Source organism: Pezoporus occidentalis, unplaced genomic scaffold (assembly GCF_034315485.1).
Source record: "Pezoporus occidentalis ecotype Australia unplaced genomic scaffold, CSIRO_AGI_Poc_V1 ctg123, whole genome shotgun sequence".
In the NCBI taxonomy this organism is placed as follows: domain Eukaryota; kingdom Metazoa; phylum Chordata; class Aves; order Psittaciformes; family Psittacidae; genus Pezoporus; species Pezoporus occidentalis.
The window spans coordinates 203,781-230,359 of NW_026913027.1; the positions used below are offsets into that span (position 1 = coordinate 203,781).

Sequence of the window (26,579 nt, forward strand, 5' to 3'; positions counted from 1 at the left end):
CCCAGCTCCTCAGGCGAGGCTTTCTCAAAATCACACCCAAGTTTTTACTATGGGTGGAGTAGCCCCATCGCGCTCTGAATCATCAGGCCGTGGGCTGGCCATTGCCATTGTATGCATTGTTATGAGGTATCTTCTTTGCTAAAGCCAGGCAGAAAAGCCAGTGAAGTAACAGGGGGGAAGCGCCTGTTACTGAAATCATATGGGAGCAGTGAGGAACGGTGAAAGGCTGTGCTCTGATGGCAGGAGCAGCCACTGCACCAGCAAAGTGTCCAAGGCAGGCATGGCCAGGACAGGGCGGCTTGGAGAGCTGGCTTTGGGGCACCTGGCTGCTGCTACAGAATCGCAGGGAGCCCTAGGTACCTCCTGTTTTGCTAGCACACTGCAAGCAGAGGGCAAGAGCTAATCAAGATTTGTGCTAATTAAGCTGCCTATTGCTGGGAGAGGATGGGGATGTGGCTGGACGCCAACAGCAATATGGTAGGCGGGATCAGAGGGCTCCTCTGACTCCCAGAGAAAGTCGGCTTTGGTAACCTGGCAGTTACTCTTTCCTTCTTCCCTCTCCTGGGGTTGCCTGCGGAATGACACAGCCTGTGGAGCCCTTTGAGAGCCCCACACACGTCCACCTCCTCCTGGAGTCGTGCGGGTAGGAGCCATGGGCCTGACAGGAGGGCAGAGCCATTTTGGGACGCAGCCGTGGGCTTGCTCTCCCCTCAGCTCAGCCCCAGCGCGGTGCTGCGCCGGCCTGGGCTGCTATTGCTGGCAGAGCTACAGCCTGGTGTTTTTTGACCTTTTACTCTTCCAGAGATAGAAATGGGATTTGTCTGAGGCTTGGAATAACTTCCTGCGATTGTGCTGGAGAGGGCTAGTCTGGCTCGGTAGATAGCTGTGTCTGTCGGGCTGGCTTAGGAATCGAGAAAGCCTTTGCTCTGTGACTAAGCTGAAGACAGATTTAAAAGATCCCAAAGACACCACATGTGCCTTAGAGAAAAATAAGCTGATAGCAGCGTGCATTGTCTCTAGCAGGACAAGAGACCCAAGCTGCTTCGGGGTTTCGGCATTAGCCATTACTGGAGAACCGCTAACAACCACTAAAGCAAATGGGTGTCTGTATACTGATAGTAATCCCTCAGATGCTAATTTATAAACCCTCTCCAGATCAGTGAAGTATGTGTGTCTGCATGTGTGGGAAAGTAGGTAATGGTCTGAAAATTGATCCTTTGGGATGGTGAGAGCAAGTAATAGCTGTGCAAGCTTCCCCCTCCTCCTCCTCCAGCTTCCCTCTGCCTCCGCAGCCAGTGCAGTCAGTGACGCTGGGCAGGCGCTGAGGCTGAGGGGAGGGAGGACTGCTCTGCTTTCCCTGCATCTTTAACAGCCTTCTGCATTCCCTTCTCTATGTCTTTAACTAACTTTTAGCAGCCTTTAAAAGGGACATTGCCAGGTCAGATGTTTTCAGCACAGTCTTTGGCTGAAGAGGAGCCTCATCACCTTTGCTAGGCTGATGGCTCTTACACTGGCTGCGCTGGGGGATAGCTGGAGAAAGGGACTGGACCAGTCCTGCCAAGAAAGAAGCTGACAAACCCATGCATCCCTAGGAACCCAAAAAAGGGAGAGAGGCAGACATGCTATTGCAATACCCTTGACGGCCTTCATCTGTCAGTCACGTAGCTGTTAGGCACTAGAACTGCAATTATTGTCCTTCCACGCACTGGCTCCGTTACACCACACCACTGCTGGTAAAGGCAAGGTAGGACCTAACATAGATGGTCTTTTGCCATTTGGCAGATCTGCTGGGAGCTCCCAAGGAATTAAGAAAATGTACTTCAAACAAAGGCTTTTCAAAGCAAGCTTTTAGTTGTTTCTTGTATTTTACTCATCAGTCAGCAAAACCACTACATACAAGTCGTGTGCTAGTGTATTCCTGCATGACTCACCCGCAGACTGGCTGCTTCTGACTCTCCTTTCTCAGGATACGGAGTAGGAATGATCTTGGCCTGTTACTGATATTCCATTAAACAACTGAACATATATAACCTGGTGGGCAGGATCCTTGGCTGTAAATGTGATTTTTGGATGGGGTTTTGAGCAGCCTGGTCTAGTGGATGGTGCTCCTGCCCATGGCAGGGTGGGTGGAACTAGATGAGCTTTAAGGTCGTTTCCATCCCAAACTATTCTGTGATTCTATGACTGTGTTTCGTAGTGGGTAAGAAAGAAGAGATTTGACTCTTCCTGCCCAGCAAAAGCAGAGCTGTCCCAAAGCCAAGTCACCGTACTGTTGCAAAGAAGCACTAACCCACAGGTTCAACATATGCAACACTTCTGTACAGACACCATTCTCGGGTTTTCAGCTTCAAGGAAATTCAGGGGTGTTATTGAGAGGTATCAGCATATGAGAGCTATAATACAATTCTATAATATGGTAAGAAGGGTGACATCACACTTTCAGCTTTAGCAGTTCCCTTAAACAGCAGAAGGAAGTGGTACTGGACTGTGCAGTTTATCAGTTTGCATTGAAGTTCTGACTCCTACATGCATTTCACTTACTGTTTTCTAAATAGATAGTGTCAAAGGAACTGGAATTTTGTATTTGAATACGTTTTCACAAAAAAAAAAAAAAAAAGAAAAAAAGAACTGTAATCAAAATGGTGAAAAATTAAACACAGAAAAACCCATCGAGCTTATGCTTATTTGTAGGTAATTTCACTTAATTAATTAATTTTAAGCCCTTTGAAAAAGTTTTTAACTGCTTTTGTGCTTTTTTACTGAATTCCAATTCCACTTAAATGAAGCTTGTTTCAAATCATATAAAATAATCCCTGTTTAGGGAAAGAGAGGGGAAAGAGAGCTTTTCACAGCGGCACCTCTTTAACATCAGAATTATAACATAAAGAACATGAATAAGTGTATGTTAAGCTACTCAAATGCCCAGATATTTCTGTCAGATATAGAGTATCCCTGCTAGCAGAAGTAAGTGCCACATTCATTCAAAAAACTCAATTTAGTGGGAAACCATTACACAGCAATTATTTAAAATGTATTTCAAGGAAATAAATGAAAAAGTACCTGTACAAAAATAACGAGATTAAAAAATTACAATTTAATTCAAGTATTTCTACCTTCTCATGAAATTATTATAAAATCAGCACTATCACTATGGAAGGAAACTTCTTCAAGGTGATTGGACTAATTTGGGGAAGTACCATGAGGGGAGAAGCTGAAATAGAAAATAAAACTACTAGCATTCCCAGACTGTAAAACCCTGTAGCCTGTGATCAGTGGTGTTGCATGCAATGCTCTTTTTCTATCCTTCATCACATACGTGAAGAGCGCAGTGATGGACCACCACAGCACGGGGCATCTATTCACCCAGTTTGAAAGTCATCCATGGGCTGAGTAGTCTTTCTCACCACATCTTAATTCCAACATTTTGACCCAATAATTTTACTTGCTGTATGGCAAGAAGCCATGATACCTCTTCACAAAGACCATGAGAAGAAGGCATGTTAGCAAGATTTTGTTGAGCCTCTCATACACGTGTTTTTTTCCACCTGCTCTCATCATTGGCAGATTTTGAACCAGTGACTATATTCACAATTCAGACACATCTAGAACTTTATTTAAGACCAAATATGCCTGATATCACTTTATCATTTAAAAGACTGGGTCATGGTATATATAGAATAGTTCACACTTTGGAAAGCAAGTGTAAAGTAGTCCGGCAATGAGGGTGTTTATCTAGGCATAACATAATTCAGTGTGTAGGTGTGAGAGCAGCCTCACCATACCAAAACCAACAACAAACCCCCAAACCAACAAAAAAGAGATGCAAAACACTCCCGCTCAGCTCCCTGTAGACTTAGGTTCGTTCTCTACTACACCAGGAAAACAAAGCCCCAGAAGATAAAGCCTGTTACTCAGACTTGCTTCAGTCTTCAGCTCTTTTCCTGCATGGTTTCACTCCTCTTCACAAAGCATCCCCATGTTTATTTCAACATCTAGAGCTCTTGGGCCTCTGACACAAACCCAGATATGCACAATGCACTGTGACACAAACCCAGGGAGGAATCACACACCATGGTACTCTTTGGTCCTTCTGCAGCGAGATGCTCTCTCATGGCAACAGACAACCTTCATGTCAGCAAAAATGTTAGATAATCCTTAATTTCTATGTGCATTCTCATGAAGTTTCTAGGATTCTTTGCACAAAAATGGTCTGGTTACAGAGCTGAGAGTCCCCTGTTCCATTCCTGAAGATACACAACTTCTAATACTTCAACGATCTCTTGTTGTTGTTGTTTGACCTAGTTCCAGGCTTGCCCACAGCGCAGGAAGCTGTGCTGCTGCAATGCCACAGCCCCTGGCACTCTTATCTTCATGCTGACAACAAAACTCAACACGATCTGCTCTGTCTACTGAGCAATGATCGTGTCAAGAGCTGTAAGCAGAAGCGTGAAGTTCACAGTACCTGGCTTTGCTAACTAAATCCCACAAAAAGTGATGTGAGATAAGGGCTGTTGGAGTTTGTTTCGGAGCAAAGAAACACCCTTGAGCATTTTGATCCTGAGACTTCAGTAAGGTTAGAACAATTAGAAAGGGCCCTACTTGAGCACATGCTTCACAGCAAGACCAGGAATAGCCTTTGACCTCATTTTATCTAAAATATTTTAAAGAATTGAGCCTGCATTTTTTTATTGGCCTATAATCTAGTTTTCCCTGCCATTTTCACTGCCCAAAGTCTGAGCAGTGCTTGGCAAGATGAAATGAGACTCTTGAGTCCAACTAAGTGACGTGCTCCTATTTAACCATCTTCTCACTTTAAAGACAGTGAAGGTTTTTCTTTCTGAAAAATGCCTTTTCACAGTATGTATTTTAAATACATGCATTGTGTATAGCATGAAAATGAGAGGACACTTCCTCTTCTAATGCAAAAGCCATGCACCACAGACAGACAAGCAAGCACCATACATGAACATGTGCATGAGAGAGAGGTATGTGGAAATCTTCTTGGGTGTTGAATGTTGGATGACCACTGATTTTGATTTGCAAGTGGGCCATGCAAAACCATCACTCATGATTAACCTCTCCCTGTCTGGGAGCTGTCTGGGAAGAAGTCAGTGTTTGCTTCTGCAAGCCTTGCAATGATCCCTTAAGTATTTCTTTGAGCAACCATCCCTGGATATATTTAAAAGATGGTGTAGGTGAGGCACTTAAGGACATGGTTTAGTGGAGGACTTGGCAGTGTTAGGTTAACAGTTGAACTCGATCGTAAAGGTCTTTTCCATGACTTTATGATGCAGGGATCTTGAGGTATGGGAGCTTGGACTGTATAAATAGAAGAGCTGTTTGTGCTCTGAGTAAGGAAGTTTAAATCTGACCTGCAATAAGCATGGCTGCACAGAGGAAGGGCTTTCTCCACTGCTGTACTCAGAGCAATCTCTCTTTTGTCTCAAAGGCCACTGTGGCTATGACTCACACACAGCCATCAGACTATTAACACTTTTATTCCAACTAGTTATTTCTGGCTTTCGACAGTCAGAATACCTAAATGCCCAGAGTACTTCCAGTGTAACTATAGAAATTACAGCAACAAACAACAGCAGCTCGACCCACGGGTCAGCTGAAGCCAAGCTCTGAATCACACACTTATTTTTTACCTATAGTTATGAAAAGGAATTGAAGTCTGGACAGCAAAACAGTGCATTTCCCAGACACCTAGAAGATGCTCAACAAGACAAGCTCAGCACAGATGATGTTAGATGCTCACCCCTTCCACGGGGGAGCTGAGGGGTGGGCTCTGCACAGCTCCCTTGTGTAACAGGCAGCCTCCACCCAGAATATCATCAGACTCACTTTGTAAATCCACTTGAGGCTAATGGACTGTATGACTGTTGTGAACTGATCTTTCTTCTTCTGTGTATTCATAATCCATACGTCTCAGAGAGCTTTTTATAGGGTTTCTCACTATTATTAAATTAGGAGAAAGATTTTGTTCAAGCTCTAGACCTCCTTTCAGTCTTTCTATGCCTGCAGCAGCAGTCAGGTCACTATCAGCTGTGTCAGTAATTAGAAACTTCAACTTGGAGGGAGTAGGCTCTTCTAGAAGAAGCCAGAATGCAGCCAAGTGAATCACTTTGTGTCTCAAAAACTTTACATTTTATTCCTAACCAAAAGACATTTGCTTATGCAAGACTGCATTGTGTTGCTGCCTTGGCACAATGCATTTCTTCAACTCTTCTCCCTCTCTAAAAAAAGTCAAAATTTACAACATATTTTGATCTTTTATGGTATTATAAAGAAAAACAGCTCAGTAACTGAACACTTTCAAAGTATGTAAATGAAAGCCTGAAGTGCAATGTAAGAAGCCAGGTTAATAACAAATGAAGAACAAAGTGGTTTGGACGTTAGAATACTTAACTCTTAATTATAAAAACATCTGACCCTATCTCTGGAGACCTGTAAAAGTACAAGAATGCTGAACAATTCTGAATATAGAGGATAACACATATTTTAAACAAAGAGAATGGTCATGATCAGTTGTGTTTCTGATTTATTTATTCTCTATAAAAACAATTTTGCAAAACTAGAGGTCCATGAAGTATGGTTCCATCAGCAAATTATATGCTGATCTATTTTGATCACAATACCGTGGAGCAAGACCTTTATGATTCACTAATAAACCAGACAAAAACATTAGCCTGGAAGCATCAAACCTTCCAGCAGAGCAAGAAAATGTCTAACAGGAGCAGCAAAACTGACTTGGTGAAAGCTCACAGTTCGCTAAAGCCATGTGCTTCATCTTAACTGAAAATTATGTGAGCTAAATTAAATCCAAAAGCACAAATTTGACAAAAATAAACTAATACAGGAAAGAGGGAAAGGAAAATTATAATGAAGTTACTGTTTTCTTCTGGCTTTCATTAAAACATACCAACGCAAAGTCCTGTTGTTGTGGTTTAAGCCACATTCAAGCTACAGACTTGAAGCCAGAGCTGCATAGAGGAAAGAGATTCTGTTCTGCAAAGGCTGAGATAATTCTCACACACAATACCCCAAAAGGGTGGCCCTGGATGAGAAGTTTTCTTTTAAGGTGTTGCCTTGTTGTCTGGGTGTTGCACACAGCAACAGTGCAGGGAACAGTGAGTAGAAAAGACAACTGTAAAACCACGGATGTTGTCACGGCCATTTGGGGATGGGCACCATGTCTGGAACTTCTACAGCTTTCTGCTGTGGACTAACTGATGCTTTGAATAACAAATGGTTTGCATTCTGCAGCGAAAGACAAGGTGCATCCTTGTGTCATTCCCCGGATACTGGAGGAGTTCCCTTCGAGGAGAAAACAAAACAAGTAAAATCCCTTCCTCCGATGCCTCCCACCCCAACAACACAGAATATTTTTGGGTACAAATGGAGCCATAGTCACAGGCATTAGCAGATACAAAAGAGACATGTGAAAGCAGTGGTTGTACACAGAAAGCCGTAAGTGCTTTCCTTTTTTTAAGCTTCATGGCTTATTTGCTTAAACCACAGAGATATTTGCATGTTACCCATTTCTGGTCAGATATGAAAAAATAAAGTAGAAATAAATGCAGAGCAAGTATCACCTCCTGCTAACTTTCAAGGTTAGTTTTAACTCATGAAACACTTTAGCAAGGGTCCGTCACTTGAATATACATTTTTAAAGAAGTAAAGAGTATGAACAAAAATGACTTTTCAAAGAGGTGGAAAGAAACAACAGAACCCCAACTATTATCTTTTCTTATTTTAAACTTCATCCCACACTTGTCACAAATTTAGATCTGAATGTGGAATTACTCCTACTCTTCTCTTTTGCTTATGACTTTTTCTTACCATGTTTTTCAGAGAAGCAGTTTGTAAATGTGACTTGTGAGGATGCAGTGTAAAAAGTAACATGTATGCCACAGTCAGTAAGCCAACCAGGCTGCGTGTGGCTGATGAGGTTACAGAAATGTTAAATCTAACAAATGAAGCCGACTGGGAGGTAAAATACCCCGTGGGCAGGACAGAGATTTGTGTTACAAAAGCACAGATCAGCCATAAGTAAACGGATTTTAACATAGAAGTATACGGATGTTTTTCAGGCAAAGAGTAAGTGTGGCTGTAGCAAAGATCCGAGCAATTCAGAAGGCATTGACATGGTGCTGTTTAGGAGGCTTTTAAAAGACAGGCAGAGAGATGGTAAAAGACAAGCATACTCTTGAACTTGTAAGAAAGTTTAGTGGTTGATCTAATAATCCTCATGCAGATAAAAAAGCCTTTCCTAAGTAGGAAATAGGCTTTTTTAATAGTTGGCAAAGCCCAGGAAGAATTACATGGTGATGCTGTCTTGATGTTTGTTGTCATTGCAAAAGACCAGGGAGCTATTTCCCAAGGGTATGCCAAGGAAAGAGCCTCTTCTGTTCCCAAAGACTCCGATTCAGAGGGAAAACTGTAGAGGGAGAAAAGGGTATCACACAGGAAACTGATGAACAGCACCCTGGCCTTAGTGAAACAAGGGGGAAAATTCCTTTTCTGATTTCAGCAGATTACAAGGGTAACCAGACACAGACAAAATCCGCCCATACTGTGCATGATAAAGACAAGTGACACAATGTGAAGCCTCAAATATGGAAGCATGCTGAAAAGTAGTCTTTCCGGATAGCTGATGGACTGACTGGAAGATGTGGAAAGCAGAAAAGCTTCCAAAGAAGGCAAGGGAGATTTTACAACATGAATCCTTGCCCAGAAACTGTATTTTCTTGGGGAAATTTCAAGGATTGCAACAGACAGAAACGCCTTGGCCACTTTCTGGTTTTGCACTCAACACTGCTGAAATGTGTGGTTTCTGAGGGTCTTGCTCTATACAGGTACAACTCAAAGAATTTTGCCCTCACTTTGATCCTTCCTGTGGCACTGTCATAGCTATTTTTGTGTGCAGAGCAGAAGTTGGACAGATGAAGACTTGAGGTGAAACACGAAGCATTAAGCAGCTCCAAAAGTTACAGTATTTGCTCGTGTGGATTCCAAGTGATTTTAAAGAAAAAGCAACCTTACTGGTTTTTATAGCTTCCAATGTGCTTCTTGCTTTAGATGAAACAGTCCCAGTGCCATTATTTAACGTGCATATCAACAAAAGACTGTGCTGCTTATTTTCGTTCATCCTATCCAGATGGATTCTCAGCCTTTGATCTTTGATACACTGATTCTTTTTCTCATGGTATCAAAGAACTGGTATAGGAAATAGAATGGATTTAGATGCTTAAAAACAATCTTATGAATCTTACAATCTAGCCTGGGAGCAATGGGATATTTGTACCTGTATTACTAAAGGGCACCTCTAAACCAATAGTGCAACAAACTACTGATGCCACGTTCTTCCGCATATTTCTGCCTTGCTTTGCAAAAGTAAGAATTCAGTTTATTTTTTCACTTCTGAAAAGAGCTTGAAATGTGTCTTCCAATGATTTATTCATGTGGTGTAATCAAGCACAGAATCTGACCCTGCTCAGCAGAGGCATGATTTCCAGCTCTGTGGTTTTCACCTCTGAGAGTATTTACTATTTGCTTGCCAGTAATTACCACAACCATCTTCTGCTTTGAATTCTAGTACATAAAAGAACTTTCCAGTTTGTTTCTTTAAACTTGAAGGAGACTTCATTTTAAAACTCAGGTGAAGGGAGCACTCCCAAGGTTCTGGTGATAAAACCATTTCCAAGTTTTTCCTTCTTGACTGCTCACCAAGTTCGGCATTATTGGCTTCTGTCTAAAATGCCTTGGCCAGCAATTCTTTTCTGTCCATGAAGTATTTTTTGTTGTTGTTGTTTAATACTCTCTTTGCCCAAAGGGACAAATGCTTGGAAGTGTTTACATTTTTCACTCATTTCTTGGAAATCATGACCCACAGATAAAAAGAGTACTTCTGCAACAATAATTTGGCACTTGCAACGCTTCTGGCCCTACTGATTGTTCAAATGCATTTTTTAAACCCATCGCATATGTTCATGTTTTATTCTGTGACTTTCTTATTACTTCTCAACAAAAGTTGAGAGTGACAGTGCTTACTCATACTATTGCACTGCTGTCATGAAGTTACAATATGCATAGTTTACACAATGATTTAGTGACAAAAACAAAAAATGAAGACAGAGTTTTAAGCCTCTCTGGGAATTTGGGGATATTTGGGTACTCGTCTTTCAATAAAGCCTGTAGAAGGCTATCCTGCTGGTGTTTTAAATATGCCATAGGACATCTTTGTCCATCTCTTTGAATGCTAATTTTCTCCTGTAACCTGAGACTCTTCTTCACTGTAGTTTATTTGAATTCTAACTAAAATCAAGCAGAATAATCCAACTGCCTTGAAAGAGAGCTGGATTAGGACTTCACACTTGTTTAATCCAAGACTCCTTCATGGCTGATTCTGTGTTCATTGAGAACTCAAGATTTTCTTGAGTGCAAAATCAGACCCACAATGTGTAACTGAAGTTGAAGATGAATGAATCACTAAAATAATTGCATGCTCCTTCCCTATGCTATTTTCTTGCATCCAGTGCACAATGTTTGTATTTTTGCAGAACCAGAGTTACAATACTCTTTATTGTTTTATTGTTTTATAAACCTTTGTTTTCTTTTCACTTTCATTATTTTGCTGTAAAGAATCAATGTCTTTAGAAATAGTGTTGCTTCACATACTTTCTAATCCATGTTTAAATCAAACCCCACAACATATACCTATAATTAATTTCAGTTCACAAATTGCTTCAGATCTGTGTTAGAAACATCTGTTTTGTCATGGTTTTATGTGAGAGATGTCAGGTGCTCTGTGTTTGAAACACCTTCCCAGAGGAGCAGCTCTGCTTCCCTAGATCTTCAGGACCACAGCCTTACTCACAAGCAAAACAGCCCCATCCCACAATCCATTTTATGGTCAAATAAGCTGCAGATCGAGGGAGAGAAACAGCAAAGAGAGATCTTCCTGCTTGTTTGTCATTTTCTAAGCCTGTGGCTATTTTGCTTTTATGTGGGGCTATTACTGGCTGCAGCCACCCAAGGAGGCCAGGGAAGCACTTGCATGGATGCTGAGGACTAGCCAAGAAAATCACTAGAAGGAAGAACGCGGGAGAAGCAGGGCTGGTTGGAAGCCAAAGGCTTCTAAAGAGACCTTCAGGTCTTGGGCTGCCATGAGCATAAGACGCTGTGTGTGTGTGTGTATGTTGTGCATTCCCACACCACAAAGCTGCTGCCTCTGTCCTGCTCCAGAGTTTCATGTGTCAGACACAGCTGAGCACAGATCCATGACTCATTCAGTGGCTGTGCCTTGTCTTTGCACCGGGAAAGAGCAGCAGCGCTGCATTTGCAGCCAGCGGAATGTGTAACTGGAAGGCAAGTTCCCCAGCCGCAGCCAGGCACCATTTCCACCGAGGTTTACTCTCAGTGACTTTCAATACTTAAGAACCTTCTCCACAGTGCACTGCGTCTACTTTGGTCCTTGATCAATTAATGGTTTGACACGGTGAAACTAAGAACTTTCCCAACAGCATCATATTCAGGAAAGAGCAATTGTAAGCTAAGGACTGAAACCACTAAATGCGCTACACATGCTACAAGAAAGAGTTGGATTCTTTCTTACTCGCCTGAACTAAATTACTAATTAATAACATTTTCTCCAAAAAGCTGAGCAAATCCAGGAATAATAAGCCAAGTATATAACATAGTGAGACGTGGGTTTCAAAAGAACAGAGGTCAAAGCTGCCAAGGCCTTGTGTAGTTAGGTAACTATCTGGATAGCTCAGCTCTTCTTTCCACCCAGCTGAGATGTCCCCAGTCTTTTCATAGTTGTACGTCTGACCTTAGGAGCCAAGTATTAGAAGAGTCCCTTTCTGACACAACAGGTTTTGGGTTCATCAAGTCAACATTTATTTTTAATAACTGGGTTACCAACAGGCGTTGGAGTGTCGTCCCCCCCCACCCTGTTCCCTGTTGCTGACTCCCTGAGCTGGGGCTCTGGTATTTGCTGACTAACGGGAGTACCTGTAGCCTGTTCCCAGAACAGACCCTGTTTGTGGCTCAGTGTTTTTACTGGGAAGAGACAGGCAACACCCTGCATTAGCAGAGTGATAACTGGCCATTTCAGCTAAAGCTTTTCACACGAGTTACTACCATAAATGTAAGTGCTACAGGAAGAAAGGACATCTGCTTCCTACAAATCTTCCTACAAAAGGTTAAGTTTTTTTTCCAGCACTTCTCTTTGCTGCTCTGGAGGCTCCTCCAGTGCCTTCACCAGAAACACACCAGGTCTGTTGCCACCATTCTTACGTGAGGACAGTCCCTGGACAAGTCAGGCGGCTGCAGACTGCTCTGTGAGCAGTGTTAGCACTCCAGTGCTGACTGATACCATCTCCAAAGAGGAATGGTGGCAAACAAGATATTTTTCTCCTCTTTATGTTACTTCCTAGCAAAAGTCAACTTACCCAAACACATAAAATTTTATGTTTTAGTTTCCTTGGAGGTGACTTCCTTGCTCAGTCAGCTCACTGAATAGAGGTGGCATGCAATTTTCCAGACAGCCACTAATGTTCAGTCACGGAAAAAGCATAGTTTGATTATTACACTCTGACTCCTCTATTGCACAAGTATGTTATGAAAGAAAAAGTTATGTAAAACTCATAGTGGATTTCACTATTTCCTATTTAACTGTTTTACTGTAAGCATGCAGAATGTCCAAAATATTAATCTATGTAGAAAAATGAGAGCCAGCATAACATGGTTTTTAACATCCTTCTGCCTCTTTACAGTAAGACAGATGATCATGTTTAATTTTTTCCTTTACTATCATAAAACCTTTCACTGACTCACAGTCCTTATGCCAAGAGACATGTCAGAGAGTTTTATTGAACAGACAGTGAATATAGACCTGGATTTTGTTGTTGCTGTTTGGCTGTTGTACATACAGAATTTAACTATGGAAGATCAGAGCATTCTCCTTGCTGAAGACACTTTAAAGGCCCAATAGTGAAATACCTTCAACCATGCATCCTAGTCTATCACTTTGTTCAAATAACCTTCATTAGAGGCTCACAGAATTACTGTCATCCCAGTGAGTGGCCAACCCATGATGGAAATGACAATCTACCCTTGGATGAGCTCAGTGTGTTTAGTAGTCTTAGTGCTGGCTCCAGGTGACTATAACAGAACTAGGAGGGATTACTTAATCTCTTTGTTTGCAATTCAAGTAAATATACCAAGGGCAAAGGAGATACAAAACCTTAAGACTGCAAGATGATAAAAGGAATCTGACAAGATGATAGTATGTGGGAAAGCAGGGATTACCGCTGCTCGTGTTGTTGCTGCTTGACTCCAAGGGCTTGCCTGCAGTTTTACTAGCATAGCTGAGCTGCCATGTATCTGCTGGCAGGAGTATGCCATGGGAACACTGATGCTGCAAAAAAAGGACATTGTTTGCTGCCGGTTTAGTTTACATTGCTTCAGAAGTGGTTTAAGATAAAGGAAAAAGATGTCACTCATCCCAAGAATATCTGAGAAGATGTTTATTAGCATAATTATAGTGATTTAAATTCATGCATCATTATACACCTATGTAGTTTCCCCCGTAGATTGCATTGGAAATAGAGCTCCTTGAAACAACTTAGTGGTAAAACTTAGTAAGGCAGAATTTTGCTGTATCACAAAACACAGATTATTTTAATCTCCCATATGAATATACTGCTCTGGATTAACAAAGGTTTGTTAGAAAACCACTGGAAAAAAACAAAGCTCCTAACACAGCTATGCTGAACGGCAGCATAATGTGACTGTGAGGTGGCAATGGCTACTCCAAGCTGCTAGTGGTAAAGAGGCTTTTTCCAGGATCTAGCTGCAAGTCCATAGATGATTTTCAAATGGTGCCCCAAAGTCTCACAAAAACTAAGCAGGAAAACAGATCCCCTGGAGAAAGTCAGTTGCGAAAACCATTCAGTTCTTAAAGAATGGATTTTTAGAGATTTTCTGAAGTTTTTCCCTAAAATTCCCGAAGAGATGCAGTTATTAGGGAAGGTGGAAGTCACACGGGATGCACATGACATCTCTCTGGCCACTGGACTTCACTGCTGGAGGAACTGGAATTGTAGGAAATAAAACACCCCTGTGAGGCTGCTCTACAGCCCAAAGGTGGAGGTCTCCCATCCTGAGATGAGCCAGCTCAGCCTGACCTGCAGCCTCAGGCAGGCGAAGTCAGCGATGTAATGTCGGTATTAGTGTGACCGGCAAGGACCTGCATTTCTGGGAATGGCTTTTGCTGTGTTTGGAGAGGGAAGGCAAAGCAAAGGAGAGGAAATTGCAGTAACGCAGAGCAGCAATATGAAATACTGTTGTGGAAAGCTCAACGTGCAAACCAGCATAGCGCCCTGATAGGGGGCGGAGGGTGCAGCTGGGGCAAGGAATGTAGTATCTGATGTTACCCCATGCCATGCAAAGGGCAGGGCTACATTTCTGCATGGAGCCTCGCCGTTACTTTCATGTTCTCACACATTGAGCGGTGCATAGCAACTCATCTGCTGGGCCATCTGCTGAGCTGCCTGCGTACTCGAATTAGGACTGCGACTCTTTTCCTACGTGCAGCCTTTCAGATTTTACACCCTCCCATTTGAAAACTTTCTCCTCCTGCCCAATCCATTACATCACCCAGCCTCGCCAGCTGGGACTGACTGCTACGACAGTAGGTGTTCAGCAGCCTTCACACTGTCTCTCACCCTTCAGATTAATAACCTCACCTAGGGGAGAAACATCATATGCACTTGCCTTGCGCTCTGTGTGTTGCCCCATCAAACAGGATCATCATTTCAGAGATGCTGTGGGAATTCCCCAGCCAGCGGCCAGCAGCCAGTGTCTGCTTTTGTCTTGAGTATTTCTAGGTCCTCAGCATGCTGCTGGCTGTGAGTCATGCAAATTTTCTACCAGGCAAAGCAAAAATGGCTGCACCATGCATTGATTTTTATCTCTCAAATAGAAAGTGAGGTTTTCCAGTGACAGTTTACTCTTTTCAAGAAGTTACCAACTTCTCTGAAACTCTGATTTTATTTTTCACCGTAATTCTATCTGTCTGTGATCTCTTTGAGTGGAAAGTTTTGAGCAAAAGATGTTACATAAAATAAAGTGAAAATGCATTCTCACATATTCCTACCCATTCATTGTCTTCAGTTTCCAGTTGCTAGCTGGTAAATGATTCTAGGGCTTATGGCCATTAATAGTACAAGGCCTTATATCTGAGTGCTTTCCTCTGCTCCTTATCTTTTATTCCTATGCAGAGATGGCACATAAAACAGTTGTTTTCTTAAAGTCAAAAAATTAATCTCTGAACTAGAACGTACAATGATATGCTCATACAGAGATCCCAGTTCCATTTCCAAATCCAGTAAACCTGAGGAACGAGTCAGACTGAAACCTGCCTGTGGGTGCGCAGTCAGCTCTGGGTATATGAGAATTAGGGCTGCCACTGCTGAAATCTTCACATAGCTCAGGTTGCTAAAGCACATGCAAATCATTTGCTTGGAAATGTTCCTTAGACATGTCACGGGGTGTGACTGTCTCTCTCCATCACTGTATTCCGGAAAGGACCGCACAGCTACTGCTTCACACAAGGTCGCTCTGGCTCTTTACCTCCCAAACTCATGTCACCCGTTCTCAAATGGCAAGTTTCACTAGAGCATCTCTGAGCTCACGACAAGGTAAGTGCCATGGTGAGGGGAGTCCTTAAGGATTTAAAGCAGCAGTGTACGCATACTTAATCTTCACCTAGCTAAGTACAGCTTATGTGAAACCTGGCCATGTCTGCAATCTTCTGCCTTGACACAGTTTCATTCACTTTTAACAACCAAGCTCTTCACCCTGACAAAGAGCACAGGCAAACGGCATTGCAGCCCACTTGGAATACTCTAATGGGTAAACAGCTTCAATTTACCAGCCAGCAAGCCAACTTCACTTATAAACTTTAGAAGATCATTTCAAGCACAAAGGACCTAGAAATATAATGAAAGACAAATGGGTCCTTCAGGAGGATAAGGTAACAGAACTGTAGAGGGTTTAACTCATCCTTCTTTCCATTTAGCAATGCTGCTGCTGATGGTTAAAACTGGGCAATTTGCTGAGCTTGGGCAAAAAAGCTCTGAAGAGGACAGTCTGTAGGCTGCACTTCTTCCCGCTGGAGAACTCTGTGTAGAAAATGCCTGGTAAAATCTTATTCACTCCAAAGACAGATAAATCACAATAATTGCTCTTTAGGGTCTGAGATAAATGCAGTCTCTGGCAAGGATAAAGGATCTGACAGAGCCGAAATGAGGGTTTGAACCCCATAGGGGACAAGAAAGCCTCTAACACCCTCTCCTCCAGCCTGAGGCTAAATACTGGTTGTGCTAGAAAACAAGAAATGTCTCCAACTGCAGCAGCAGCAAGCTCCTAATGTAAGTAAATAAACAGCCCTGATGGATACCAAGCTACTTGTTCAATTTCTGACACAGAATCTCAGACACTCTGCAGACACGTCTCAAGGTTTAAGGCACTAAGGGTTGGATTTGCGTTGAAAATTAGGAAAGTTTCTTATTAAAGCAGCTATTCATATCCATTGTGTTAGGGAATACGCCCGGACATTTGAACTCCAGCCCTCCACTCAAGGAGTGCTAACAAATGAAATGAAAATTAAGAAAAAGTGCAATTTAGGAGCAAGAATAAATGTACTTGGCATCACTGGCTTTTGTTGTGCCTTCTAATTTAAGTTTTATGGTAAATGTGGGATTTTCTGGAATGCTTCAGTCCCAAAGGTCTCTTGGGTAGTGGGAACTATAAAAATAACACAAAGAAATATCTAATGGGAACGCATGTGCTGAACTGGTTTAGATTATGGCTGTGGGCTTCTCCCCTACTTCACAAAGCAGTGAGACGTCTCATGTTGTGTCACATTGATAATTTGTTTATAAGTAAACATACATATTTAAGGAGAAGATCCTCCAGATTCATTACAGATCTGCTAAGTTAGCTCACACAGGGGCGAGCTGGGTCCGCATCTCCGTGCCCCACCTCCTGCCCGTGGGAAGGTCTGACAGCTCCCAGCTGCTCTGCTGCAGGGCCAGGGCTGCTGATGCTCATGTGGGCAAGTCAGGCCCAGAGCACTGGGGCTGAGGAGCTCTGTGGCTCGTGGAGCTCGGCCCGGAGCATCCAGCATCAGCAAGAGCATTTTGGACATAAAGTCAAGGCTGCTGATTGTGAGCGAGGAGGTTGCAGCACTCGTCCCCAGGATAAGGGCTGCTTCATGCTCTGTCATGGTGCAGGAGGCTCTGGTTTTCACATCAGTGACTTACAGTTGTGGTACATTCAGTTGGTGGTACTTTTACTGGATCAGCCACTGGAGCTTAAAGGAGAGCTTGCTGTGCTAAGGTCTATACGCAAGGAGCACATGCAGGCAGCAGAGGAAGGATAAAAATGACTGAGCTGTAGAAACAAGGCACTGGTGCACCTTCACAAGCCACATTTACAAAGCAGCTGAAGGTGCAAGTGGGTACCTAGGGCTGCTTCCACAAGAGCCAAAGCACTTCTTCATATATCTGGTCCTTGGTAACGTGCCAGACTACCCCAAAAAGCACAATGGACTCAAATTTCCTGTTTCTGGCTACGCTGGAGCACATTCTTTCAAAGCGTGTTCCCTCTGCCAGGTTTTCCCTTCCGAGCATACCTTGCAAAGTGAATTTTCAACAGTTCCCCATGCCCTTTGGTACCTCCAAGTAGCTATTCAGCTCACAAGTGTGCAAAGTACCACGGTGTTACTAGTTTCTCTTGCAAATATGATCTTGCAAAAAACAAAGCCAAAAGACCTAATGGAACTCCAGAGGTGTCAATGTTTCACAGTTTCACATGTCCAGAAGTTCTGTTGTAATTTCCTTCTAAGTAGTCTGGGGTTAATGAGAGTGAAGAGAATGATAGGAAGGAAAGAAATAATTATATATTCTCTTTCTTCTCAACATGTCCCAAGTGTCACCTCTGACCCAGCTTTCTATTTCTGGCATGGACTAAACTCCCTGTATTTATTTAGCAGCCTACACAGCACTACAGTAACATAGCAACAGTACTTTCAGTTGTGAATTTGAAAAAAAAAAAAAAGAAAAAAAACCATATTTTTCATCAGAAAATTGCTAAAGCTTTGGAGTCTAGTAACACTTTAACAAATGCTTCTATTTTTCCCTTTAAAAGCCAGTACCATTAGGTTTCCAGTCTGCCAGCCCAATGTACAGGGATGCACTGGGGATCCAGAGCAGTGTCACTGTCAAGAAGCCTGTTCTTTCTATGCCAATCACACTGCCCCTTAACCTTTTTGTTCGTTTGTCTTAATGATGGTTCAGCTTGGCTATTTCTCAGGCTCAGCGCTGATGCAAGCAGGAGTTTGGGAGGATGCTGAAATAATGATGGGGTTTATCTCTTGGTTTTCCCTTACTTTTCAAACCCAGATCATCCTTATTTTATAATCCACAGCTCAAGGGTGATACGGTGTTTGGAGTTCTCTGTCAAAAGGAACACTTTCAAAAGGAACAAAGTGGAGCTGGAGTCAGAGTCCAAATCCCATTGTTTTACAGGGAAAGTTAGCCAGGGAGGACCTGCAAAACCAGCCCTGGAGTCAGAGGAGTACCCAGGGATAACATTCTGCAAATCCTATTTCAGCAGGAGCAAAGTGCCTAAGCATCTCCAGAAAGCCATTCCCTGAGCTACTAAAGTGGTGCTTCTTTTTAAACCGCAGGCCTCAGTGACAACTCAATAGTTTTCTTAGGATGGCTTCAAAATGTTTAACTTCTCCAAGATAAAACTTCCTCAGCTTGTAAAGCTCCCACTATAACTATTAGTAAACAATACAGATGTGGTAGCTGGATTACCAGTGAGCAATTCGTGAAGCACTGTAGGAATTCTCCTGAAACTGTTCCTTCATTGCCACTGTAAACCCAGCTGGCATCTCTTCAGACGCTTTTTCTCATCGCATAGTGATCTGATCAGCACAGCCACCTCTGAATGCCAGCGGCTTTTCTGTGGAATCAGCAACAGACCTTGGAAGCGCAGCTTTACAGCAGGCATGCACATTCAGCTTTCCCAGCATTTATAAACTCAACACTCCCGTAAACTTAGTGCAGTTTGTAAAGCCTGCAAGTAAAACATAGGTCATGTTTGTTCCGAACTCTTGGCTTCTCCTTGGCACGACCATTCATGTAGCTTGAAAAAAATGGCTTCACAACTGTAAGATCCTTGAACTTGTACAATTTGCAAGCCTGGTATGTAAAACTGGATTGTTCACGAGCTAGGCACTCTGCTGAGATTACAACAGGGTCCTATTATGTCAATTATTGTGTCCAACAGAAATATGAATGCATAACCCATGGTCCCTGAGACTTGGAAGTCGCAGGATGAATAATATTTGTCACTAACAGGGCTCTCAGAAACTACTGTCTTTTAAAAAGCATTGTCAAAAACGAGTCAAAACTTTCAGATGACAGCCTAAGTTCCATTTAACACCTTCATCTAAGTAATTTTATATCCATACTAATAATGTCATTTTGCTGCCTTTCTCTAAAATGCTCTGTTGGAAAGGATATTGGATAGCTGAAATGCACTGCTCAAGGCTTTTGCGGAAAGCTACAAAGCAGTTTTGACTGCAGGGGTCAGGTGGGGTTTCTGGCATCAGAAGGGATGGGAATAACAAGATCTCTAAGAACAGTTGTCTCATTCTAACAATTACAAAGCTACAAATGAGTTAGTCTCAGAAAGAGAGTATTTTTCTGCCATGAAGCCCAGACATCAGTTCTGGTTTATTTTTAACAAACGCCAAGTTGCAGCAGATTTTAGAGCCCAGTTTTGCATAGCTGTTTGTTTCTTGGTTTCATTGGGCTTTTTTTTTGACACAACACAAACTGAAACAAGTGAAGGATATTATTGTAAAGCACAAGAAATGAAAAAGTTGAAGCACTGTGTTTTATCCAACATTTAAATGACAGAGAAGAAAATCTATTTTATCTGGCTGGATGTAATGTTTTGACATACAAATTTCATTCGAATGATGGCATTTTTTCCTTGTCTTGTCACATTACTAATTCATTCCCAACTCAAAAAGGACAAGAAAGAAAATAAAACGACTGTTTCTTTACTGAGTAGCACTATAGGAGTAAACGTGTCCCTTTCCCTAAAAGCAATCAAATTGGCACAATACACATTCATAGTATTTTAACGCATCGTTGGTAGAAAAAATGTGGTTATCCATATTATAGCTTTCATGCTATAACAAAGAGTTCAAAGTACTACTTGTAATGCCTCTTCCTCTAAGACATGTTTGATTGCATGTTTAATTACCACTCAAGTTAACATTTCCTTCACTATTTCAAACTAGCATGGTTTTTTTAAGCCTCTATTTTTAAATGCAAAGACATGATAACTTGTGGGATTCTGTTTTGAATAGAAACCAATAGCTGGACATTCCTGTGCACTGAAAACATGTAGTCCAAGGTTAAACTGGGGCTTCAGGGCTAGTACGGCTCCACCCAAATAAATAATCCAAGGGAAATTATTCTGCTTCACATTCCGATACACAAGTTGCCAAGAACAGCAGTGTTTGTTAGAAATTACCTTTTCTTAGAAGTCAGCCTATCTCATTGAACAGTGCATCTAAACCACCAAAACAAGGTTAAAATGGAAGAAAATGGTGTAGAATAAACATTGCATTTAACCTACCCAAACAAGGTTAAAATGGGAGAAAATGGTCTAGAATAAACCTCTCATTTAAACTCCCAAAACAAGGTTAAGGGGTGAAAAATGGTTGCACTTAGCTAATTACAAATGTTTAATGGAAACTGCTCCCTAAAATAAATACCCTGCTGTTATTTTACCAGTGAGATCAATTTGGTCAGGATTTCATAGAGAAGGGAACATGTAGTCTGCAGCACGGGAGCTTCTGTATGGAAGTATTATTTTTCTCCAAACTGAGTTCTTCCTTAATATACAAACCAGACAGAATATATGCTGGATTTTTAAATGCAGTAACAGCAGTGAAAGCATAGGTGGAAAACGTTCAGTCAGAACCTGCTAAAAGGCTCTGTCAACTTTCTCCATCACACGGGACTCCTCGCCCAGCCTGCAAACCAGACTTACCAGACCTGCACAGATTGGTTAAATGAACTCAGATATTTCAATGAGAGTTTGGGATGTTGGTTCCAGCAGGATATAAAAGGTGGCTGCAACTGTTCAGAGGGAAGAGAGCTCAAAGGTGGGGTTTTGTAGGAACCGTTTCCAAATAAAACAGTGCATGGACACAAATGAAGTTGAGGTTTCTCTTTGATAGCTATTTATGTGAAATTTCCCCCAAAGCCCAAACCAGCAGCAGAAGTACTTGGCTTTACACAGCACTTGGGGATTTCTTTTAGGTGAGGGTGGCAATGTCCTTTGCTGACACCAGCTCATGGCTAGATCAGAGCAGACGCTCTGCATCCCACTTAGCAGTGCTGTGGGACTCTTGTTCCTATTACTTGAGCAAACTCTTCTATAATTCTACTACGCTTTTTCTTTTTAGTGGCCAGTAACTTCCTGTTTGTTCTCCTGATAAATACCAGAACTTCAGCTAAAAATGGAGAAGTTGTCTAGATTCTCTTATCTTGTAAACCCCTGGCAATGGTGTGCTGTGGTCGAATTCTGGCAGATCCCCACAACGGTCAGAGGCACCCGCTTGCAGCTCCTTGCTGCTCTGTACTTCTGACAGCACTGAGTGCCCCTTGCACAGAGACAGCAGGAACCCACACTGCTTTGCTAGCTTTTTGCAGCTGGTACATTAATTTACCCCTCTATTTGTCTTCCCAGACCAGACACTCCAAGAAGTGTGGTAAGAAGTGCAAGGCTTAATTTTCTAACGCGGGGTCCATTTCAGATTCTTGTTCTAGAGATGCTGATAAGGAATTTTGACTTTCAATAACGCTTGAACAAACCAGTCACTCAAGTAAAGTGGGAAACTTGCCTCTTTTTTTGAGCAAGTGGTCTTCCCTCATCAATTTGTATAGTACTGAAGATTAAAAATAGCTCTTCAGCTGGGGTACAGCTGTGCAGCATTGACCTAAATGGAGCGGCACTGACTCGCAACAAGAAAGCATCTGTATATAGACCTTTACTACTTCAAACCACGTATCAACACTAACAGTAAGCGCTGGCGTGGCATTCACAGGAGCTGGGGGGGCAGGCTGGGTGACTCCTGCTGCTGCTCCTCGCAGGTGTCACAAACTACAGGACAAGGTTGCAAGGATAGGCTGAAATTAACTGCCTGTTAAAAATCCCCCTCCTTGACCTAATCAGCACATGAATAATGTGTCTTCTCAATGGCACCGATTTCATTAGACATCCTCCGTGCCTTCTTCTATGTCTTTTTTACCCCTCATAGTGACTTTTTGCACTGGCTGTAGCAATTTATTTGTTTTCTAGGCCATGAAACTATTCTCTCCCCTCTCCAATAAACAGAAAACAAATATTACCAGTCAGTGAGCAGATATATTTCCATATGAAAACCATCAACATAAACAGTTTTTTCCCTTGTCACTCTGAATGCCTAATCTAAACCCCTGGTTGGATGTTTTAGCACTAATACAAGGCACTGCAACCCCCATCAAACCTGAAGCAGACTCTCCCATGACATCTAACTTCTTACAGAAGCTGGTGCTCATGATCCACTAATCTCAATGCCAACAATCTCCAGTGGGGCCAGGTTTTCCTCCTGTGGGGCTGAGCGTCAATGCTGAAACTTAGCACTGTTGGTCTAGAGAATGATGGACTTCACCTCCACCACCATCAGTTCCTAGTTTTTTGGTAGCAGCTTCTTCCTCTCTCACCCTGGCCCCATCCCCAACTCCCCAGAGCTTCAGGGGTTCCCCAGCACCCCGCAGACCCACACAGCCCCAGACAGTGAGGAGAGCTGGAACCAAGTGTGGAAATGAGAGCACCGCAGCTTTTAGGTCACACTTAGGGGACAAAGAGCTGCAACACACACCAAAGGCTCTCCCGGGAGACTCCTTGCACAACTGCCTCTTTAGATAGGCTGACGTGGTGGATTCATGGTTCAAGTATGAGGCAGGGGGATAAGCATTGTACATGCTATTAAACCACTGTCAGAGCGTTTCACTGCTGAAGTGAAGCTCCCTGTGCTTTCTAATGAATTCTCTGTGTTCAGCATTAAGCTGTCTGTTTTTACAGAAAGTTACACTTGGGTAATTAATCTCGTGTTCGTTTCCTGCACATGCAAGAGAGCAGCCTTTGTTAGGGAATGATAAGACACTTCTAAGAATAGTGCTACTAAGAGCATCAGCTTTGTGAGACATTTCAGGAAAAATATAGGCTCCTAACACCTGCTTTTTTTGCTTCTCAAAGTTTTGAAAATAACATTTTGCTTACCTAGAGCCAAATTCTGACTTGGTTACTCATAGAAAACCTAATTGCTTCCATCAGAAACAAGCATCAGTGAAGGGATACTTTGGTCTCTGGGCTCCAATCTTGTAAAGATGTATTTGTTTAATTTTACAAACACTGTAAATATTCTTAGTGGCTTCAGTGGGACTATCTGCAGCTCCCAGTCTCACAACCTGAATTCATCACTTTGGTCTCTTAACTACACATTCCAAATTAATTGGATTTTCTTAGTGACTGTGATGGATTGAGGATTAAGAATTTATCTGTGTGTAAAACAAGAGACCCTCGGGCCAGACCGTACAAAGGCCGGATGCTGAACTCAGGAAAATGTAAACTGGGAGACAACCCTGTGAGAGCAGCCGAGTCGCTCCAGTGCAAGAGGGTTCCCAGCCAGCAGCAGAACAAGCCCCCATGTGAAGCTCCCTGGCAGCCTCAGCTCAGCCCATGGGTTTTGCCAGCTGAACACAAAGGGAGGTGTAAAGCTTGGGGATTTATGCACGTTGTCAGTTCAGAACCAGAGCCAAAACCATTCTCCTGTAAGCGGTTGACACTTGACACCTACTGAAGTCAGTTTAAACAGTCATTGTTTTAAAGCTTGTGTTGTTTTTAAGCAGTCACTGTGATTCAGCCCGAGCTATCTACCACCCCAGTGCAAAAGGCACAAGCTACCACGCTGGTGAAACTATGCAAAAAGTGGGGGGAAATAGTTTACAGTGGGAAAGAGGCATTTTCCATTTAGATTGTAGCATTCACTGTGTAACCCAGTCATAGCAGAAAGGACATTAATCTTTGCTGTACTTGCAGCAGATTTCTTTCTGCTCTATTACGGACAAAGCAGTAGTTTATCCTCCTAACCAGAAAGCAAAGCCTAATCTGCAGAGAACTGGCTAATCTAGTGGTTGATGTTTGAAGAATAACACAGACCCAATTTCTCTAGGTTTTGTAGTGCAAAATGTGAGCAGAGCAGACTGCAACTAGCCTTGTGAGCTGATCAGAGCCCCTGTTGTGACTATTATCTTGACTGTATAATGGGGGCTTTCAAATCCCGGCTTTATCACATTCTGTTTTCTCTACTTTGCCCTTTTATGAATATTGAGTCATCAAAAATAGCTTCACTGACAGAGCTACTAATGATACCAGCTGGGTGAATCAGTGGCTTTTACATTGTCTAGTGTCAGTTATACAGTGCTATTAGTATGCTCGTTACAAAATACAACAAAAATTAGATATCCACATTTTATTTGCAGCTCCCTTGAGACACGTTGCAGTGGTTATTTTAGAATTGGAAAATGCTAACCGAACAGAGCAAATATTCAGCCATTTCAAAGCAATACTGCGAACTAAAAGAAGAAACTCTGGCTTAGAATAAGTTGAAAGTAAATTCGAACATCAGTAAATTTTCCTTACTCCTAGTTTTTAGCGTAAAGAAAAAGCACACCACCAAATGATATCAGCCACATTCTTCATGAGACAGTTATTCCTCATATTACAAGAAAAAGCTAACATCAGCAGTCCAGGAAAAATGCTGATAAACAGAAGTGAACACGACAAATGATGTAAGTGATGTATATGGCTCGGGAGTGCAACGGGCACATATGGAGGCATCGTTCCAGCCCAGTGCAGTGCCAGGGGTAAGTTAGGTTAGAAGTACATGACTCAAACGAGTACTATTCAAAAGTGTAACAACAGTAACAACATGCCTGGTGAAGAACCATCACAAATGAGTATGCAAAATGGCCCGCCATGGGCTTACATTTTTAATGCTGTCCCAAGCCATTTTTTCCAGGGGTCATTTATTTCTACCCGGAGAGCCTTCCTCGCAGTGATACAGTTCCCTATGTTGGCAACACACCCTTTTCTCTTTTTTTTATTTCATAAAACCAGGCAGATAGAGGACGAAACAAGGGGCCCCCTTTACACACACTGCAGTTGCAGCTTCCATGCACGCAGAGCTCGTTGCTTCTCACAGTCCCCTTCACCTTCCAGCTATCGGGAACTTTACAGCACGGCATCTCCTAGCACCCCTTATCTCAGACACAAAGTCAAGCTTTCTGCTAGCAACTGCATCTGGCACGTTAAATGGGTAAATAAAACTACTGCAGATGTTGCCTTTAGCAAGTGTCATGGAAATGACAGAGCATCTTAACAAAGAGAGATTCAGAATTTGAAGTATTAGGCTGTTTTTATAAGGAGGATCTTGCCCTTCCCTGGAAAAGTGACATCTGAAATTCTGTTACAGCAATTCTGTTAGTTACGGCAACACTAACTGAAACCGAAATGCGGTTTTTAACCCAAGATATGTTGCATAACAATTGAAGTATTACAATCTTATACGAGCCGGGAAAGGTTAATTCCAAAGGGAAAATAATACGGGTGAAAACTAAAACGCTCCATAAGCGCATGGACTTGTGAGTCTTTTTGTTTTGGTCCAGGGCGAAGCCGAAGCAGGCGAGACATTCAGAGGAACAGCAAGACACCGAGCACATGCCCAAATCCGTTTAGCGAGAAAAAAAAAAAAAACACATCGGCAGAGCCTTTGCACTTACGTATCTCTTGAGTTTCTTCTCGGGGGGTGATTTAATGAGCCATCCGGTGCAAACGACGTCCCCCGAGCTCATCTTCCCCCCCGGCGCGGAGCGGAGACGCGGGAGCCAGGGTGCGGGCTATGTGTGCGGGTGTGTGCGGGGCTGTGTGCGCGCGTGTATTGTTCCCAGCCAATTTGCAAGCAGCAGTAATCAGCTTCCTTCAGCTGTGCTCTGATACTGCTCCAGCCCGAGGAGGAAGTCATGACATTGATCACTGACACGGCCAGCCCTCCCTCCGCCTCAAACACAATGCAACACACCGAGCACGTGATGGGCGCCCGGGGACCGCCGCCGCGCAGCCGGCGGCTGCGACACCCACCGGCACCGGCACCGGCACCGGCACCGGCACCACCGGCACCACCGCCCCCGCCGCGCCGCCCTGGGAGCTCAGCCCCGCGGCCCGGGATGCTGAGGCCCCTGCCCGGTGGAGCTGGGCTCGCTCGCCCCGCAGGGAGCTGCGGGAGGAGCGGTGCTGCTGCGGCCCCGGGAGCCCCGTTTGGGCGCGGTGCCCCCGGCGGGGTTAGCGGAGACGGCCGGTTCTCCGGG

At 43.0% G+C, this 26,579-nt stretch overlaps 1 protein-coding gene across 2 annotated transcripts in view; it reads right to left on the bottom strand.

Annotated features, from left to right (window-relative positions):
• Nucleotides 1-26,365, bottom strand: part of GAB3 (GRB2 associated binding protein 3) — a 64,640-nt gene extending 38,275 nt beyond the window's left edge. For both annotated transcript variants that reach the window (XM_062607431.1, XM_062607430.1), the window contains exon 1: nucleotides 25,995-26,365. In XM_062607431.1, the coding sequence (XP_062463415.1) occupies nucleotides 25,995-26,066 (72 nt within the window). In that variant the 5' untranslated portion in view covers nucleotides 26,067-26,365. The remainder of the gene's footprint in view (nucleotides 1-25,994) is intronic.
• Between the last annotated feature and the right edge of the window lie 214 nt (nucleotides 26,366-26,579).